This window comes from Anopheles bellator, chromosome 2 (genome assembly GCF_943735745.2).
Source record: "Anopheles bellator chromosome 2, idAnoBellAS_SP24_06.2, whole genome shotgun sequence".
NCBI classification, from domain to species: domain Eukaryota; kingdom Metazoa; phylum Arthropoda; class Insecta; order Diptera; family Culicidae; genus Anopheles; species Anopheles bellator.
Window position 1 is genome coordinate 17,037,674 of NC_071286.1, and position 19,183 is coordinate 17,056,856.

The 19,183-nt window shown below is 50.9% G+C and overlaps 2 protein-coding genes across 3 annotated transcripts; both read right to left on the reverse strand.

Annotated features, from left to right (window-relative positions):
- Nucleotides 1–73: 73 nt before the first annotated feature.
- On the reverse strand, nucleotides 74–11,294 carry LOC131210115 (mucin-19-like). 2 transcript variants are annotated; one of them, XM_058203316.1, is made up of 4 exons: nucleotides 11,270–11,294; nucleotides 4,173–4,398; nucleotides 3,998–4,109; nucleotides 74–3,910 (listed from the first exon to the last, which is right to left on the reverse strand). In XM_058203316.1, the coding sequence occupies exons 1-4, from the start codon at nucleotides 11,292–11,294 to the stop codon at nucleotides 1,370–1,372; spliced, it is 2,904 nt and encodes a 967-aa protein (XP_058059299.1). In that variant the 3' UTR covers nucleotides 74–1,369. The 2 variants fall into 2 exon arrangements, with proteins under 2 accessions (XP_058059299.1, XP_058059300.1); XM_058203317.1 differs by lacking the exon at nucleotides 11,270–11,294 and adding an exon at nucleotides 8,518–8,578.
- A 2,425-nt stretch (nucleotides 11,295–13,719) lies between these two features.
- LOC131210117 (transmembrane protein 179) lies at nucleotides 13,720–15,043 on the reverse strand. Its single transcript, XM_058203319.1, has 4 exons — nucleotides 14,831–15,043; nucleotides 14,619–14,762; nucleotides 14,376–14,537; nucleotides 13,720–14,310 (listed from the first exon to the last, which is right to left on the reverse strand). The coding sequence occupies exons 1-4, from the start codon at nucleotides 14,938–14,940 to the stop codon at nucleotides 14,028–14,030; spliced, it is 699 nt and encodes a 232-aa protein (XP_058059302.1). The 5' UTR covers nucleotides 14,941–15,043; the 3' UTR covers nucleotides 13,720–14,027.
- Between the last annotated feature and the right edge of the window lie 4,140 nt (nucleotides 15,044–19,183).

Below are 19,183 nucleotides of genomic sequence, written 5' to 3' on the forward strand. Positions count from 1 at the left end.
GCCGCAAAGTTCTTTTTGCAGGATGCCCTCGGATAAATGGCAAAACACAGACCGCTATTAATTCGTTTGCCTCCAATTTATTGGACTCCATTTAGTGTAAAGTTTATCGACATTATACGTTTCGCTAACTTCGGAAAATAAAACTACAAACAAGCGCAAATCGGTCAAAAACGCGTCACGCAATGCTGCGTGTTGGCCTGCAAAGGATCGCAATCGGGGCGGGTGCGCTCTTCGACGATCCCCCCGCACCTGTGGTCAGTGCGAAAGCGGCCCCGCTCTGGGACGCCTTAAAACCGACTACCACCACCGCATAATACTCGTGTTTCTCCACTGCCGGACAGGCTTCGGGCCGTTTTCGGGTGTTTCGGGTGGACCCAAAAGGGTCCTTGTGTTCATTGTTATTGTTTATTCTAATTTACGGCGCGTGATTTTTGTTGTCTTGACTCTTGTTAGCTTGTTACGCTTGTCCGCTTAAGTACGACCTAACAGTATCGACGTTTATTTCTATCATGTTCGCTCTTCACTTTTCGGTCCCGCAGTGTTTCTTGTTGTGCCTCGTCCTCCTACTAGCGTCGTGGCCCTATTTTATCACGGAATGCTCGCCGCTCGCCGTCCCCTCCCAAAAAACCAGCCCAAGCGCGGAATGCATAACATGTACGTTACGAGAAATCAATTGTCGAAGAAAGGGAACGGCAGCAGCGAACGGATCGAGTGGAACGCCCCTTCACTCTCCGAGCGATATATGGCCTCGTTCCGGGTCACAATAGTTCACAATGCTGCACACAATAGTTGAGTAGAACCCTTTCTACGGGTACGAGTTCTCGCGCCGATCTAGTGTGAATACTTTTGCGCTTTCCCCAAAGTGGGCTGAAGAAGAGAACTAGGAATGATAAGTAGGAAACAGTGTTTACAAATGTTTTCCGCTTGCCGTCGCGTCCGAATCCGCCTCGACCAGCGACCAGTGTGTGGTGAATATTTCGAAACTGTACATAAATCGATTTTCTGTAGAAAAGCGAAGAATAGCAAAGAAATCACGACGATAAGGAGCAACAAGCAGACTTCCGGCTGCTGCTCCGGCAGAAGTGAACCATCCAATAATCTGCACGGGTTCGGTACATAACTTTAATGTACCGCGGCGCGCCGATTGGCCATCAATTCCTCATGCCGGATAATCTACACTCAATCTAGAACCACATTCATTGCACCGGGGGGCTGCGGTATGTTTGTGCGATCGTACTACGGGGTTGCTCTCTGGTCACACGTTACACGCTACTCTTCTTGCCTAATGACGGTGCGCTCGCTCTCTATACACGAACCGATCGACGCCAGCGATCATAGCGCGGATCGACCAATCCCGACTCCCGTCTTATCATACTTGCGTGACGCACTGCGCGTACTTTTCCAGTTCCTTCTGCAACGTCCGAACCTTGTCTGTCTCGTCCCGTAGCAGCTGCGTCAGCTCGTCGATCAGTCCGCCCTGGGCCACCAGCTGGCGCTCCATTCGGTACACCTTCTGCTCGAGATCGTGCACCCGACCGCACACGTTGTCCGCCGAGACGGCGGGTCCCGTTGGTGGCGCATCGGTTGACGTGACTGTGGCGGCGGTCGTGGAGGACGGGGCCGGCGGTTTGCTTGCGACGATGTGGATCGTTTTGGCGTTACGGTTCTGTGGTGTCGGCGATAGGCTAGTGTTCCGGAGGTTCACACTAACGGGCCGATTGGTGGTGGTGGTGGTGGTTGCGTGTGCCCCAGTGCCCGTCGTTGTCGTCGTTACACCCGCCGCATCCGTCGGGACACCGTTGTTGCCGGAGTGTTCCGACGACGATATCGCGGACGACGAAATGGCAATTTTGGTTGTGGTGGTGCTGCTGACCGATGACGATAGGGCGGACATCGATTTCGTCATCGCACCAGTGGCCAGCTTTGGTTCACCGGGCGCCCCGAGCCCGGCACCGGTTGTGGCCGGTTCCTTCCGATTGCACGAAGCAATCAGATCGAAGGAACTACTGTTGCTGTTAACGGCGGTCGCGGTGTTGCTGGAGGTGATGGTGCTGTTGTGGTGATTGCTCTCTGCCGGCACACCCGTGGTCGTGGCCGAACGTTCCATCAGCCGAGCGCGGGACACATTGCCCGCCCCGGCCGAGGACGAGGACGTTGTGGTGGAACTCGCGTGGAACGATTTGGAAATAATGTTCGACTCTTCCTGATGATGGAAGTGGCCGCTGCTACTGCTGCTGACGGTGCTGTGGTGATTGACCGTGGTGCCGCCATGATGCTCGGGAGATTTACTTTCCACTACCGGCCCACCGGCGGCCGTTGTTTTCTTGGCCTGGCTTGCCTTCAGCTCGTCCATCCACGGCACTTTATTTTTTTCCCACTCGCGCGGTCGGGCCGTCGCTTTGGTCGCGACTTCTTCACCAGCATCGGCGGGCATCGCGTGCGAATTTGTGACGTCCGGAAGAAGCACTCCCGGTTTGGGGCTTTCCGGTTCGAGCGAAAGTTGCGTAAACAGCCCCGAAGAGCCACCGTTGCTAAGGGTGGCGCCGTTGGTAGTGATAATGCTGCCGGGCGCGGATGAGGCATTCGAATCGCCTATAATACTGCTCGGTGACGACGGCGGTCTTCGTTTCGGGGCCTTTGCCCGATTCGCCCGCATGTCCTTCAGCACCGAGGTGCCCCGCTCCACGTGTCCCAGCTCCAGGTCCATGATCCGCTCGCCGGTCACGGAGCGATCACCGTTGTCGGCCACCTCCGATCGTGCTCGGCTCATACCACCACCATCGCGCTCGTCCCCCTTGTCCGTCGCCGATGCCGCCGGTGATCCGCCGCTTCCCTTCACTTTCTGCTTGAGCCCCGAAAACAGGTTCCCGGTGACGCTCGTGATCGACGGGGACTTTTTGATCGGTACCTGTGGCTTCTTGCCGAGCACCGGTGGCGGGGTGGACTTTTTATCGCTGTCCAAGTTCTCGAGACTTTTGCGTATCTCGGAGGCGATGGCCGATTTGTTTTCGAGGCTTTTCCGGGGCGGCTTCTCCGTCAGCGCGCCCGGTGACGGAGCCCCACCGACGGTGGTGCTCTCGGCGGACGACGCTTTGCTTTCCAGTGACTTCCGGTGCGCCGCTACGCTCCCGTACGTCGGGGAACCGGTGACCGAGGGGGAATTGTTGGGACCACCGCTTCCGGTCGATTCGTTCAACGAATCCTTCGAACCGAAGCTCTCTTTCCGGAAGGCGTTCACCGTGGTAGAGCCGGATGAGCTTGAGTTTTGCTTGGTGAACATGTGCATCTTGCTGGTCGGCGGTGGTCGGTCCGGCTTTATGCTCTGGCCACCGTGTCCGACTGGTTCCTTGACCAGCGACACCACGCCAGTGACCGGATTGAATGCCGTTACGCCACCGGTGCTGCCGAGCGAACGAACCGACGCTGACACGGTGGGCGCCGTCTTGTGGCCTTCGGGGGCCAGCAGGGCCACGAAGTTGTCCGGAAACACACCAACTCGACCGCGCAGCTCGCCCTTCCACCAGCCCTTGTCCGGCAGCTCCTTGGTGAGGATCGTGATGATGTCACCCTCGACCAGCTTCAGTTCGTCCTCGTTGGCCGGCTGGTAGGCGTACAGAACCTTGCACATCTCGCGCACCGGTTTCGGTGGCAGCGACGGTGCATCGTGCCGGTCCAGGTCCTCCCGGGAGCTACTGTTGAGGCTCGTGCGACTCTTGTTGAGGCTGTTGTTCTTCGACAGGCTCACCGACACACCCAGTGCCGTTGGTCCACCACTGCCGTCAATCATCGTGACGCCGCCGCTCTTGCGGCTGGACGACTTCGGTGACACGGATTCGATCATTTCAACAAAATTGGACGGAAACACACCGACGCGTCCGTTCAGCTTGCCCCGCCACCATCCTTCCTCGACCTGCAAAGGGAACGCGTAATGAGGAACGTTGGTCGTCTTTCACGCTTTCTCCGACACACTCTGCCAGTGTGGGTAGGCATCACTTACGGCTTCGTAAAACTCTATCACGTCACCCTCGGCCAACGTTAGCTCGTCCGGTTTGTTCTCTCGGTAGCTGAATATTACCCGGCACCGCCGGTTGATCGTCGCATTCTTGTCCCTGCGGGCGCAAGGAAACGGAAGAGTTAATCGTGATGTCACGGGGGTGCTGCGCGGGACTCACCTTAGAACGACATCGTTCTTGTCTTCCACCACCAGCGCAGGCGGCTGCTGCTGCTCTAGTACGCGGACGAAATTGTCCGGAAACACACCGGTACGGCCGGTGCTGATCAGTGTTCCCTCCCACCAGCCACCGTCCTGCACTTTGATGTTCGTTATGATGGCACCTTTCTTCAGCGTCAGCTCGTCCGGCTCCTTGGCCGTGTAGTCAAACTCGACGACCGCGCTCACTGGAAAAGGAAGCAATCGAAAGGGGTTTAACGACACGTTAGAGCAATTGGTTGACACTTCTCATTGTTAGTTTTGTTTGTATAAGGTCTTCAGAAGCCAACGAGCAGCAACCAAGAAATATTTGCGCAAATATCGAATATGTTAAGAAATTTATATTTTAAGGACCAAAGAGATTAAGCAAATCAGTAACGAAACATTCTCACCGCACTCTGCAAAGGCCAATATTGCTTACCGAACGTAAGTCAACGGAACTGCAGAACTCAAAGCAGCAGCCTACGGAGATGGCTCCACAGAGGAGACTACCGAAATAAGCTCCCATTTACGTAATTTTTTTTCCAAGGCCCAGCTCGCAAGTGCTCAGTCTCAGTCGTTGTGGCTCTGGCAGGCAAATTTCAGGCCAGATTTGTTTAATTTCAAACACACCCAAAGGTGGATCACTTTAGAAACGGACCAAACCGAACGCGATCGCTGTGACCGCATCGCAATAACACACTACAGGATCCCGGGAACGACGGTTTGGCCACATTACAAAATCATTTACCAAACGACCCCCGCCGGCGGGGGGACGACGAAGGCTGAAGGCAGTCTAAAAAAAATGGAAAGAAAAAAAAACTGCCACAAACACCACATTGCGTCGCCGTTGCGGTCGCCGTTGTTGGCAGACGCGCACAGATTGCTGGCGCGCGCCGTCACGCGAGAGAGTGGTTTAACCTATTTTCGCGCGACAAAGCACAAACCGGGGCTAAAAGACACGGGAGTCACGGCTTCTTCGGTTTCTTCTTCTGGCCTGTCCGCCTGACACGCAAGACGCTCTCCCTCTGTCTGTCGGCCGTTCCCTAGTTTGCGTTTAGATACTGTGCCGCCCGGATTATTGAGTTGCGCGCGCGTCGATCGCGCGAGTGGTCGGGTTTTGTGTCGGGCCGATCTTCACGACGCGTCGTCATCTGCACAGCTTATGGGGCGGGCCGGGAAGGCCGATCTTCCAGCTGCTGGCTGGCCTGGTTGGTTGGTGCTTCGTTGGAGTGGAGCACACAGGCACAGGACCCTCCATTCCGCGGGCGCGCTCTACTGCTTCATGACCTGTTTTTATGTGGCTTTTCCTTCTTTTCCATCGGTACACTTCTGCCACAGGCCGCGCCGCCCTCGTATGCGGTGTAGAGAGTTCAACCGTCGGGTGAGCGGGTGTCATATGCTTGATGTTGCCTTCGGCCCGACCAGCCAGCCAGCCAGCCAGCCGGGCCAGGCCAGACCAGATCAAATCGTGATACACAACTGGTTCCCTTCGCTCAGCCCGTTCTCGGCCCTCTCCCACGGGCGAAAGGGAGTGCCCCGTGGAGTCGCTTGCGGGCCGAGGGATTAGAAAATGCCACAAGGCGGCAAACACTACACCACCGAAGGTACTTTCAAATTCGTTCACGGCACCTTGGTGTTTGGGGCGCAGCGAATGTGTCACGACTCCCGGGGCCCGGGGGCTCCAGCTGACTCCTGGAAAACGATCAACACCTTCCCGCCGCCCAAGAAGCTTCTAATTTGTAACATCACCTTCCGTTCGGGTGTGTGTTGGTAAATGTGCGCCGATGTGTGGGGCTACGAAGCCAGCTGGCCACCACCAGCAGCAGCGGGTGATGGCGGACCACTTTAGGGTTTACCCTACAGCCCTCAAGGGCGGAAGAATCGAAAGCAAAACACAATCAGCCGTGAAAGGTGAACAACCGCCAAAGTGCTAGATTCCTCTCCAGAGGCTCGATTCGTTGCGTTGCTGCTGTTCTCGGTTTTCTGGTAAAACCATCTTGTTAACCTGTACACAGGGACTGGCCCCAAAAAAGGGGGGAGGAAGCGAAAGAGCATAGACCAGAAACCGGCGGTCTCGGGTGAGGAAGATGCACGATCGGTTTCGAGGATGACAGCGAACCGAACAACGTTTTGATGGCACTTTACGGGGGCCATTTTCACATGCGGATGCGATAGTGTTGCTGCTGCTGCTGCTGTTGCCACTACTGCCGGGCGACTCGACGGTAGAATGGGCGGCTGGGCTTCTCCGGTTCCGTTGCGCTGCTTCGACCTTTCTTTTCGAACCGAACCGAAAAGACAAAGAAAGTGGCAACGAAAGAAAAAAGAAAAGGAGAACGCGCCAGTGTTTGCGTGAAGAGAAACGGATTAATCGCTGGCCGTCGCGGAGGCTGCCCAAAAAGTGATGGCCGATGTGTGCGAGGCTCGACCCAAAAGGACTCGGAGCGTTGTGAACAAAATGTCAGGATTTGCTTCGGACAGCAGAAGGTCGAAGTTGATGAAATACAGAATATATTCGCGATGATCTTTAGATATCGAAGGGAAGCAAATGAAAATAAAATGTGTTGCAATTTGGTACCTATGTCTTGGCATTCTTCGCAAATTCTTCTACATTGGAACGGCAAAAGAATGCGTCTTTAGAGCGGGAACCATGTAGTGCCCTTGTTATGCAGTTCTTCGAAGCGTAGCATAGTACAGCGAAGGTGTGGCGCATGGCACGCGCCATCGACCACAGCTGCTGATAGTGCACATCCCATCCAGATATGTGGTTAAAGTAATCGCACGCAATGTTACTACATTCTGGCGACCCAGTCCGAGCCCCCCTTCTCGGCGAGTGGGGGGCACGTTTGGGTCATCTATAATGCAACCTTCAATACCTGATTGAGCACAGTCAGAGGTAGTGACTCTGCCGTGCTAAGTTTACCGCCCATTTCCAGCGACCATGAAAGCAATCGTTTGTTAGGCTCAGATCTAGACTCAAAAGGATGTCATAACGTTCTTATCAGTTTGTACAACTAGCACCACTTCATTGATAGCGCGTACGCGTAATCGATGAATCATCAGCGCAGTGATAGGCTCATCATGCGCTGGCTGGGCGGGAAGTTTTTGGTGGCGTTTGTCCCCTCGGTTGCTGGTTCCGGTGTGCGACACAGAAGTGGCCTCTCGAAGGCCGCGATGATAGTGGTGGAGTTCGCGACACGTACTGATAACGTCCCAAACTCACCCATCAGAAGCACCAGAACGGTAGCAGCCGCGGTGCATAGTGTCGCTTTTGGGCAACAGCAGGGTCCGATGTTATCAGGAGGACAGATTGACACACAGACGATAGAGCGTGTTGGAAAACATTTGACCAGAGCTGAAACTGGGCCCTGCCAAATGTTTGGCAGGCTTGGCCAACCGGTATGGTATGCAAAGCGAGTAGAGTCACCGATCGTACGGGTGTGTTATGCAACGAGCTGGGGCAGGGCAACGCCTAGAATAGAAGCGAAGATCGTGCCCGCCAGCTGGCCGGTAGATACATCATCGACATGGTACGTCGAGGATGGGATCATCATCACCCTGTTGGCCCTGAATCAAACTAGTTCCTCGGCTTGCGCGGTTGCGGTTGTATCCGTCGCCGGCTGTTGGCCAGGTCTCGGTCGCTATCCCGGAGGCGGAAACTTTGTGTGAGCCTTCCTCGATAGGTTTTTGTTAATTTTTTGCTTTGCTAACGAGCGAGGCGCACTCGGTGGCGGCGGCGCTAGCTGGCGTCAGGGTGGCACCTGCGTGATTAAGATTTATAGATACCTCTTATCGGGACGGCAGGCGGATGGCACACGCTAATGGATGTCATATGCGTGCAGGCTGACCTGGAAGAAGGCTCGAGGATTCGTGATAATGGATCATAAAACTGGCCATTCCATAATTGGCACTGCTCGCTTTCGTTTATTAGTTTCAACAAGATACTGCACCCTGCTGTATATGCTGGTTGATCCTCTGTTTGCATATAGGGTGTCTATTTGGTAAAAGCTCACCAACTTCCATCGAATTTCGGAGTTAAAACGTGTCAACAACCAACCGGCAGGCAGCGCGCGATAGCGGAACCCGTTTTTGTTTCCTCGCCCCAGCTGTGGAGTGTTGTGCTGGTTACACATTCTTCCCAAATTACTAGTTCCTCGGTAATGTTTCTGCAAGCGCCCCCCTTTTCGGCTTCGGGTTGGTGGTTGGCGTGGCTTCTTTTCTGTCGCGGGCGCAAAAGCATGCATCACCTGCAGCGGAACGCGCCACGGAGCACCGGCGCATTGTTTGTATGTAAATCAGCGACCATAAATTTGGATTGCAAAGCTCACGCATGACTCATCTCGGTGGGCCGCCGTCACCGTCCGACGGTTGTACCAGCAAGCAAAGAATCGTTGGCAATGGATGAAAATATTACACTATTGTTTCGGTTAATATAATATTAGTCCCGTGTTGATCCCGTTTTTTTCAAAAGGAGAGTAGATGAAACACACCCACAGTTTTGTGCCGCCGTTAAACTAGGCCGGTACTAAAATCGATTCCAAAAACAATAGCGCTGCCCGATGACGAGCTTTGCCGAGGGTGGATAAGATAAGATAAGGCACCGTGATAAGGAGTGGGCCGTGATCTACTCGAGCGATTTCACCGGAACCAGGTACACAAGATGGCGAAGCAATAATGATACCACGCCAAAGTTTCGATTCATTTTGTGGCAGACCACCCGACCAATTGTTTTTTCCCGTCTTTCGTTGCCACTACTTTTCCTTTCGTCAAAACATACATATTTTGAGTTTTGATGATAATGAAAGATAAAATGGCATGCGCAAGGCAGCGTGCGGGAAATGAAAATAAATAAATATGCTCCCTGTTCGGCCGCCATATATGAAACGGGTTTCTCTTTCGGTGTCCACAAACGGAAAATTCGGAAGCGGACACGGTACTGTGATTCAGTTAGTTTCAAATCCCAAAGCGTCGTCGCTTATCGATCGTGAAGAAATGATAATTTTTCTGTCGGAGACGAAGAAACTCATAAAAGTCAATTAATGCCGCATGATGATGTACACTTTTGTACAAGACCCTCAAAAAACGCGCATTTATTGCAGCTGACAGTGAAGAAAGTTAGTCTCGCCTGCTTGGATGGCTGTTTCCACGAATGATGCGGTACCTTTTTGAACCGCGAAGGGCCACCGCGATCCTTGGCTTATTTGCCTTTCGCACAGCAAGCCACGTCCCCGTTAATCCCTTCGACACTCGATCATACAGAGCAGCACCGGAGCGCCAAATGGCACCAAAAGGCGAGAGTTGAATTGGCGCATATGGTGCCGCCATGCCGTGTGTGCTGCGGACGTGCTCAGAATGCCCGGAAAGGCGCAAGGGACGGGTGCAGCGATGGAAGCTGAAGCGATAAGGACAAGCGCACACGTACGATAACAACTTGGTGTAAATCTTGGTGGTAGACAGAATACCCTTCCATCCAAACGCGTCGGCCGAAGCCGTCTCGTTGAAGCTTGCGGAGGGATTTTGGCGAAGGCAAGGCAGTGAATTGCAAATCTTCCTTGGCCTGTTCGTACTTCAATCGCACTTCAAGCGGCCATTTCCTTCCGTGATTCACCGGCGAAAGCGCTTTCGATTGCGAAACCCGTCCCGAACCCGGCGGTCTGTGGAGCGTTTTATCTAAATGTCCAGTTTCCTCATCATCGATTGCTTGATGGCTGGCTTCGTGCGGCCACGTCACCCATCCTCACCGGAATCACCCGGATAAAAACGAATGCAGCTTTGCGATAAAAATCCATCTTCAACATCCGCTGATATCAACAAGCAACTCGCTGAAACGCGAACGCCACATCATGGGTCCTAATCTTATCAGCGGCGTCACGCGGGACGGTGGAGGTGAGACTGTTGAAGAAATGTACTGTAAAAGGCGCTCGAAAAGAGCAGTAAAAATCCTGCCTTCGAAACTGTCCCGCAGTGGCCGATTGACGTGGTGAAAAAAAAACCCACGAAAAGGGTGTGGTCTGAAGCAAACGGATGGCCTACATTCCTGCCCACGGAGAGCCTCCTGATGAGCCACCGCAGCGACCAGGGTAGACACATCATCTCGGGGCCGGCACAGCGACAGTAGTCACATCATGATGCCATCATCATCGCACCGCCCCCTTCTGAGGTGCGATGATTGAGTCATCAACAGTTTGCAGCTGGATTGGATTGAATATCGTCGGTCCAGCGGCCCGGTCGGAGCTGACGGCGTCGTGAAACTATGCCACCGAACGGGGGGCGATTGTCTAAAAAGAACGGCACTAGAACAGCCTCGTGCCTAGGGACTATAAATAAGTGGTGAGAAGAAATCAAACGAAGCCAAGAATCATGGTCACCATTCACAGGGCGGAACCATTTCCTGTCCCTGGGCTGACAGTACCGGACACGAACAAGTGAGAAAATGTTGTCCCACTTGTGTTCCCAGTAGGCGGAAGAAAATCGTCCCGAGTGACGTAGCAATTTTCTGTCCTGCTTATAATCGATCCATTTGCAGAATTGGCCCAATGCGCCGTATCATGTATTGAGCAGCACAGCACCGCTCAAGGATTCCCAAAAATGACACATCCATTGGCAGAAGTATCCGTCTATTCATCTGTTTTACCATACCGCTTTTTTTGTACCGAATCACTCATCGGAAGCTTTCTTTCTCCCTCTCTTTAGGACCGGCGAGTCTCTCGCCTAAAATTGGGTCAATGGGTTTGGTCCTGTGCAACACGGTACTCTACTTACCCCTGCCGGAGCGATATTGCGTATCCCTTTTGGCATGCTCCCCACCGAAGCGGATCAAATTTTCGGCCGGTTCCATGAAGGCACACCGAAGCGGAAAAAGGCCGAAAGGTTCAGTGAACCTTTGACAGCTTCCCGGAAAGGATCCTTTCGCTCAGAAGCGAAACATTCTTGTCATAGGTCCACCGAAGGGCCGGCATTTCTCGGTGCACACCTTTATGTCACCTTCAAAGGCTCATGGGTTGATTAAAGCCATCAAGGGGCTCTAGTTTACGCACTTCTGGTAGACACTCGTTGGACTGGCGGCTGGTGTTTACTTACCTTCAGCTTTCGGCAGGACGTCCATCGCGGCAGGAATGTCTTTAAACCGGAACGACAAAGAAGCGCGGCAAATCTGGTGTCACGTACCATAAACTGCGGCAGCGGCTGTGTTGCTTGGATCGTTTATCCAAGTAGATCGCAGCAGACTACTGGGACTGCTTTTCCAAAAGGGCTTTTAAGTTGCTCTCTTTCTCTCTTTCTCTCTCTCTCTGTTTCTCTCCTCTTGCAAGACGAAAGAGTTTTCTATTGCCTAAAAATGCGAGCAAAGGCGTTTGCGGCCTCTATTCCGTTGCGCTCCGGTGCCCGCTGGCTTGCCGCAAGGAAATTGGGTTGGTCAGGGGAGCATCTGACGGCCGGTGTCCCGCACCGATGCTGATGCTGATGATGGTGGTGGTGGTGGCGATATTAATAAAAGGGCAGCGATTTTCGTACGAAATTTCCCTGCGCAATCCGAAAGCGGTACTGTTTGGTCCCCGGTTGTGTTTGCCGCTCCGTTGTTTTCACTTTTCACTTCACATCCAACACACCTTTGCCAAAGCGGTCGAGGGGCTAGCGGGGGGCAGTAGCAGGGACAGACTCGGAATCACTTGCCACCATCTCGCGTGTACGTTGTTTTTGTATAATGAGGTATCGCTAAAGCACTATCGCCCCAATGCTGCGTCGGGAACCACTGGCACTAGTAAACTGGCAAACTGCTGATTTTGAGCCAGCGATTTGAATGAGCTTCCTGCGGGACGATCTTCAGTGTCACACATTCTCGGCACCCGTTCGCGACGGTTCCTACATCGTGACTGGGAATCTTCACAAAATTCGCGTACTGTGACAATACTGTAACTCAACCCTAGTCGGAATCGAACAAATCACACAGAAAAGGGCAGACCCGTGCTAATGGAACACACTTTTACCGGAACGGAGTGATTGATGCTTCCTGCCACGGGCAAGGCGCTTTGGGGTTCGGGCTGCCCAAGACGGGTTTCTCCGTCGTCGCCGTCGTTTGTCCGCACAACGAAAATGGAGACTGCTGCTGCTTCTGCTGGTTTGTCCCTTGTGTCCTCTCTCACGCACACACGCAGCTCTCCCGACCAGCACACACGGTTGACGTTTCGGGGCGTCGGTGAATTCCGTTCCGACGGAAACTTTGGTCTCCCCGTCATCGGTGTGCCGCCGCCGCGGGAAGGATCCACCACGCACAATTACCCGATATCCTTGGGTTTCTTTGTGTCACCCGTATTGCCGTATCCCGGTCTCGGTGTACACAAATAAACACAAAACAGCCCTTCGCGTTGCACTCACGAACACACAAACACACGCCCGCGCGTGTGTTGCCGTACAGATCCTTCTGCGCCACGGCACCGAAAATGGAAGTGGGACGTTGCCTGATGGAGAGCAAAATTTTTCCCGAAAACCGATCGGGAAAACCCAACTAATGTGCTAATGTGCCCCTTCTGTGAGCCGACCAGTGACTTCACGATACTCCGGCCAGCCAGCCAGCGGGAATGACGTTGCCTGCTTGGCCGATACTGTGGGGCTACATGAGGCATAAAAAGTAGCGTAACATTAATTTGTAACTTGGGAGCTACATGAAGCGTAACGTAATGTCTTTGACATTACAAATTAATGCCAAACTACTGTGCCTCTGTCAAACAGTTTACGGGTCGGCCGAGGCGTAAACCCGAGCGTAAATACTTTTTGCATACGCTTTGCTTACAAACAGAGGATAATTTAAGTTCCTATTTGCTGGTATAGCAACAAAATCGAAAAAAAAACAGACAAAAATATTCAAAAATCAATTTATTTCTCTTCTATTTCTATTTCTATTTTCTCGGACCAAAAAAACACGAACGTAAACGATTTCACATTACAAATTAAGTTTACGCTAGTTTTCACGCCTCATGTAGCCCACAAGTAATGCCAAATCGTGAACGTTTTGACAGAAGTTTGACGTTTCTCTGCATGTGTTTTGATTTTATTCACCATTTTATGTACTTGAACAATGAATAACCTTCTTTTTTAAGATATTTTAAATAGCTCAATTTTTTATTTAGAAGCTATGCACTAAAAATGTAAAAAAACACTAAAAAGTATTAATGCACAATCGTCTGCAAATGCCTAATTTCCGATAAAAATCCAACGCCTTAGGAATGTAAAAAATTATCTTCTTCATTAAATACATGGTCATGGCGAGGAAAACTAAATTTATTTCGCTGCCTATAACCCAATGAAATAGAACTAATTTTAGGGTCACTATGTATTGAATGAATTTCTACTTTAAGTCGTCTAAATTCTTCTCTCTGGAAACTTAACTTTTCTCCAACAGGTAATGGTTATTAGGAATTTTCTGAACCTTCGCATGAACTCTTAATCTACGTTAAGATCAACTGAAAATATTCTTTCATACCCTAAAATGCATATTACATTCATAGGAAAATTACTACGCACTTTGTGGAAGATTATTTTATGCTCTAGTTTATTTCGCATCATTTAGCGTAAGCCGTAAGTTCGCCGAATGGTCTCGAAAAGGATACAGTAACATTTTACACTGGAATACATGTCCAATCATTTGACTTCACAGTTGCGATACACCTATACAAATTGAATAGAGTTAAAAATTACACCGGTGTACTGGTACATGGTTGAACGAACGGAGCGACAGAAAAATCATATTTTTCTCATCTTCATCCGCAGTTTAACTAACGTTGTTCGTACAAGCAAATCCATTCGAGTCGATGGCCGACTTTTGTGCGCCCGTGGCCGCCACCTAATTATCACTGAATGCTCCTGCCGAAGCGGGCACCTCCGAGGTGGTGCCCCGGTAAACGTCTTCGTTTACCAAGCGCTGCCGTTCGATGTACATCGACACGCGAATGTTGCGGACCTGATGGTTGTTGATCAGTTTAAGCAGCGCGAAAACGGACAAACCGACCAAGATAGCAAACGATGCCCAGGCTCCGAACTGTGCGGTGCCCATCTCGATGTAGAATCCCGACGTTACAATGTTCACCTCTACGTTGGTAATGTTTTGACCGTCCGCTATTTCGCATCTGAAAAATAGTGCCGTATAAGCTTAGCACTCGAACAAGGGCCACAATCGTTGATCATTGCTTACGATGGGAACCGTTCTGTCATCTGCTCGCACCAGGTGATGAAACCCAGTGTGATAATAATGGCACCAATTAGGGTCATTGCGCACAGGGAAACGCTGAATACGACATCGAAGAAAAGGCCAAGGAAGGAGCTTTCCAGTTCCCGATAAGCCAGCAGTGCCATCCTGAAAAAAAAACAATCGAAACAACGTTCATTGAAGCTAGCGTGTGCAGTTCTTCTCTGGATGACCATCGGGGTGACGAACCTGTAAATTTGCACACCAGTTATGATGAAAAGGCTGACGCCTACGACGATCGGGTAGCTGCAGTATGCTTGCGATGCCCATCGCAGGTCAATCAAACCATCCTTTTCCTGCCAAGTCCCGGTGGTGAACAGCAAACAGTGGCCACTGCAAATGGTTAAACAAGAGGGGGTTAACTTCCGCCCGACACAATTCCGTATACAATGACGACTTACTCAAATGACCGAACATGGATCGCGAGTGGAATGAAAATGCACATCGAAAGGATAAATGCAAACACATGGCCAGCGATTTGGCTAAGAATCAACACGTTCGAAAGGGCCATTTTCGCTGTCGCACATCGGCTTTCGCGACGATCGCCGATGATCGGAAAAGTGCGAAACGCAAATTTCTTTTGTTGTTGCTTTATATTTTCACGGGCACTGTTTATGTTTCTCAATGAGTAATCGGCAAACTGACAGCCGTCACGGGAGAATCGAAAAGTTGCTGTCGGTTCAAACCGACTGTTGTAAGGTTCCGCGTGCAAAAAGAAGGGTTGCGAAGGCAAAAAAAGGTGCACAATATTTGCTATTAGGTTGGGGAAAAAGAAATCCATTATTTTCTTGGTGGCTGGTGGCTTTAGTGCTCGATGTTTAAAGTATCGATCATACAATTTCAAGTTTGTGCATCGCCCAGGAGCTAAAGATTGACTGTAAACCAGTTCTAAACCACTTTGGCAAAACTGATTTTGAAACCATTTACTTCGGTGAGTCAAATTCAATGATGTTTAGTAAATGTCGATGCTATCCGAACATTGATTGCTGATAGCGACGGATTGGAGGATTCGGTTATCTAGTGAAGCATTTCTTACCATCGTGTTCTCAATTCCGTTTAGATGTTCTTTCTGGTAGCGTAGGAAAAAAAAATTTACTGCTATAAAGTTACCATTTCGATGCAAACTCAATTTTACTGATTTGTGTATATTTTAATTACATATACATATATGTATATATATATATATATATTTTGTTGTTCTTGCTATTGACAAATTATGTTTAACCTATTTATAATCACATATATTTATATATATATATATATATTTATATATACTTTATATAATTCACTTCTTTATAATAATTATTAAATAGTTAATAGTATTTCTTCTGTGTTTTCTTCCGCTCCGCAGCGCCCGATTCTCGTGTGTAACCGTTTGTTTCTCTTTTGCTCTTCTGGTTTTGTTCCTTTCTTCCTCTTTTTGTTTGTGTTGTTCTCATTCAATGGCTTTACTATTTACTTTTTATTTTTTGGTTTCAACTTCTACCCCGCTTTCAACCTTATTTGCACGTATTATTTTTATTCTCCTTACGCATGTATTTTTCACTGTTTTGCTACCGGAGGTATTGTTTCACGCTCGTTTTCTCTCTCTTTCTCTCTCTTTCTCTTTGTTGCCAGTGCCTTTCGTACGTTCTTTTAGTTTCTACATCTCGTTTTAACACTTCGTGCGTGCGTGTGCTGCTGTCGTCCAGCGTATCTATTAATTTTCTTACCGCGTCAACTTATTCAATTTTGCCCGTTTGTTCTCACACACCGAGAGTAATTTCGAGTTCTCTATGCTTTTCGCGCACTTCAATTTGCATGCATTTGTTTTTGGTTTTTTTATCCTCCCCGAAGGAGACCTCCTGCCGCATGCCGCTACTTGACTGTTCTCCCTTGTAATTGGATGATTTCGGCCGCATTCGGCGCTTTGGTGAGTTTTCTGGTATTCTGCCGCCTTCCTTCCGGTTGGCCGGCCTGTGGTCTTGTGTTTGGTTTCACTACGTTAAACTCTACTATGTGCCGCCTGTGTCCACCTGGATGCTTTCAGGGACCGCACGCGTCTTTCGCTTTTGATTTCGTCCTTGCAACGGTTGTCCGCTTGCCGCACCACAATCGTTGGCGCATCGCACAGTACCACGGGTTCGGGTTCCGGTTCGGTTCGGCCATTTTCGTGTAACGTTTTGGTCAATTTGCTCGCGGCGAGACCATCACCATTCGGGGCAGGGTGTTGCCGCGGCACAGTCCCTCCGGCTATACATTGGCGAACCATTGACCGTTCTTTTTACAAATTCGGCTGACATCGGCAGGGCGGCATCGCCGCGCGAATTGCATTGCTCGACCATGGTCTACTGCGCGTAGTCCCCACACCGTTGCGCGTGGCCATCGTGTCTCCGTGCATATGCCGTGACGATGAACTGCACGTCAACTTTGTGGGGCCAACCATTTTCCAGCAAAAAACCCATCGCGACAAAACGCCCTCCCGTTAGGCCACGAAACAGGCCGCCCCCGGCGCACCGGGCCGGTCGCGAAAATCCGGTTCCAAATGTCGCTCGTGGCGAGTCGGTCGCCCAGTGAACTTACGCAACCCGGAAGCGGAAAACCATCGGCAATCGTGGCGTGTGCAGGCGCCGTGGTCTGTCTGGTGTCACTATTCACTTATGGTTTAGGTAATATTGTAGGTGACGTTTTTCCTCCATGCGTTTATATGCGTGTTTTCTTTTTTTGGTTGAGATTTGCTCCGATTATTCTCATATGACTTCGACACTACATCAACTCTATCTTGAGATTTTTTTGGGTTTATTTTAACGTTTTCATTAGAAGGATACACTGCAATATATTATGGTCAGTTGATTTTACTTTCTTTTGTTTTTTTTTGTTCGCCTCTGTCTGCGCCTCTCGCTTCCGCATCCGGTGACAGCAAAGTGTTCCAAAGTGCCCCCAACATCATAGGCAACTTTGATCTCTGCTATGACATTTGCATTATAATAATAATTGTTTTGCTCATTATTATTATTATCATTATTATTACCGTTAGATACCATCATTATGCTGTAGTTCCCTTGTGTATCTTTCTCTGTGTATGCGTGTGTTTCTTTATTCTTTAAGTTTATCCTTTTCTACTCTCGCTTTTGCGCTACTACACGCTACACTCACCTTCCATTGGTGGGTAACGGGAATCGAACCGAACAGACACGTTAATCAACTAATTGGCAATACTTGAACATCAATCCTGTGCTCCCTGGCTGGTTAGTCAGCACACAGCGCGGCAAATGTATGAGCGGCTTAACTGAGCAGATGAACGGGTAACTGAGGGACCGTAACGAACCTAGCCAGTAACTGGGGAACCGAAAACCGGGTTCGAGAATCTTCCACTTCTTCTACTCAACTCAGACGACCTATGGCATCGTGTTTGGTGGTTTTTGGCTATCAGGGTGGTCACCATCGAGAAGTGAGTATGTGTGACCAACTTTCGCTTGTCCGCGACCTAGGCTCCCTCTCGCAGTGGCTGGCCGGGGATGGGTGGTGCCGCCGATCGCCGTGTCTACAAGAAACGAAAGTCGCCCGCGAATGGCGGTCCAATTGCCCAGCAGCCGCTGCTGCTACGTAGGCCACCACCCGGTTCCTGGCCAGCCGGACTGCGGCGCGGACTGCGAGGGGACCGTGTTGGGGTGTGTGGTTGTCTAGTGCGCTGTCGCTCGATCTGGCTCGCTGGTCCCTGCGTCGCCCGAGCAGCGACGGCAGTGGGGCCAGCATGAGCCGCGCCCGGAATCCGGCCGGCGGTGGCGCGATAGTTAGTCACACTGAGCCCCTACCCAGTTCTCGATGGTGAGAGGGTGGCATTCGAGGGGCCGAGGGGTGCCGCCGACGTTCCGGCAATCCTTCCATTCCGGACCGGAAGAAGGGCCAACGTACGGCGGCCAACGGTGGCGGTTGCCGCCACCAGATTTGATGTAGTCGTGAACCGAGCAGTGAACCTTATGAACTGAATCGCGAAAATGCTTCTAACCAAAATGGCGCGCGCTCTCTCTCTCTCTCTCCCTTTCGCCCTTGTCGGAATGATGATCGAACTAAACATTGGCGCGCGCCGTCCAGGCAGGGAAGGGGCGATTATTTGGGGGTACGACGGGGATTAGTGGTGACCGGTTGGCGGGCGGGATTCGATAAGTTCGAAGCTCCACGACACCGCTAACCTATGGGTGGTTGGAATGGACCGCCACAGGAAAACCGGGATTCCTGTTTCGGGATTCGCGATCGGGTTGGGGCCCTACCTGCCTGCCTGCCTGCCTGCCTGTGCGCTCATACATTTGCGAGTACGGGAAGATAACCCTCCGTAAGGGGTTTAACCGGTCCGAAAGGACCTCCTAATGGCCGCTGGTTCTTGTGTTTGTATTTAAACAGCATTCGGAAAAGAAATTTGACGAAATTATGTATGTGGGTGTGTTTGATGTCGTGAACCACTGGTTGCCGGTTCGGTTTCGGGTGTCCTGCACTCTGGGGCCCTCTCTCTAACACTATAGTGTGTGCCGACGTGTGTAGTGTGACGTGTGTAGAAACAGTGTGTTAATATTATTTAAGCTGGTAAAATACCATACATAACGTAATTGTTGTAATTACATTTTACAATTATAAAGACATTGTACTGTACCGCTGTAGCTGTAGGCTGCCCGGCCGCTGTGACCCGAAGAGACCAACCCGATGGTACTCGTCCTTGCGTCCCGCACGCACCGGAAATCAACGGCACACGGCCCTACAGTAACTGAAGAGTTCCTTTC

Coding starts and splice junctions, on each gene's coding strand:
- LOC131210117 (XM_058203319.1), bottom strand. CDS start 14,940: ATGGCCCTTTCGAACGTGTTGATTCTTAGCCAAATCGCTGGCCATGTG. Junction 14,538..14,618: donor ACTGGTGTGCAAATTTACAG/GTTCGTCACCCC, acceptor TTTTTTTTTCAG/GATGGCACTGCTGGCTTATC. Junction 14,311..14,375: donor ATGACAGAACGGTTCCCATC/GTAAGCAATGAT, acceptor ACTATTTTTCAG/ATGCGAAATAGCGGACGGTC.
- LOC131210115 (XM_058203316.1), bottom strand. CDS start 11,294: ATGGACGTCCTGCCGAAAGCTGAAG. Junction 4,399..11,269: donor CGTCCTGCCGAAAGCTGAAG/GTAAGTAAACAC, acceptor TTCCTTTTCCAG/TGAGCGCGGTCGTCGAGTTT. Junction 3,911..3,997: donor TGATAGAGTTTTACGAAGCC/GTAAGTGATGCC, acceptor TTCCCTTTGCAG/GTCGAGGAAGGATGGTGGCG.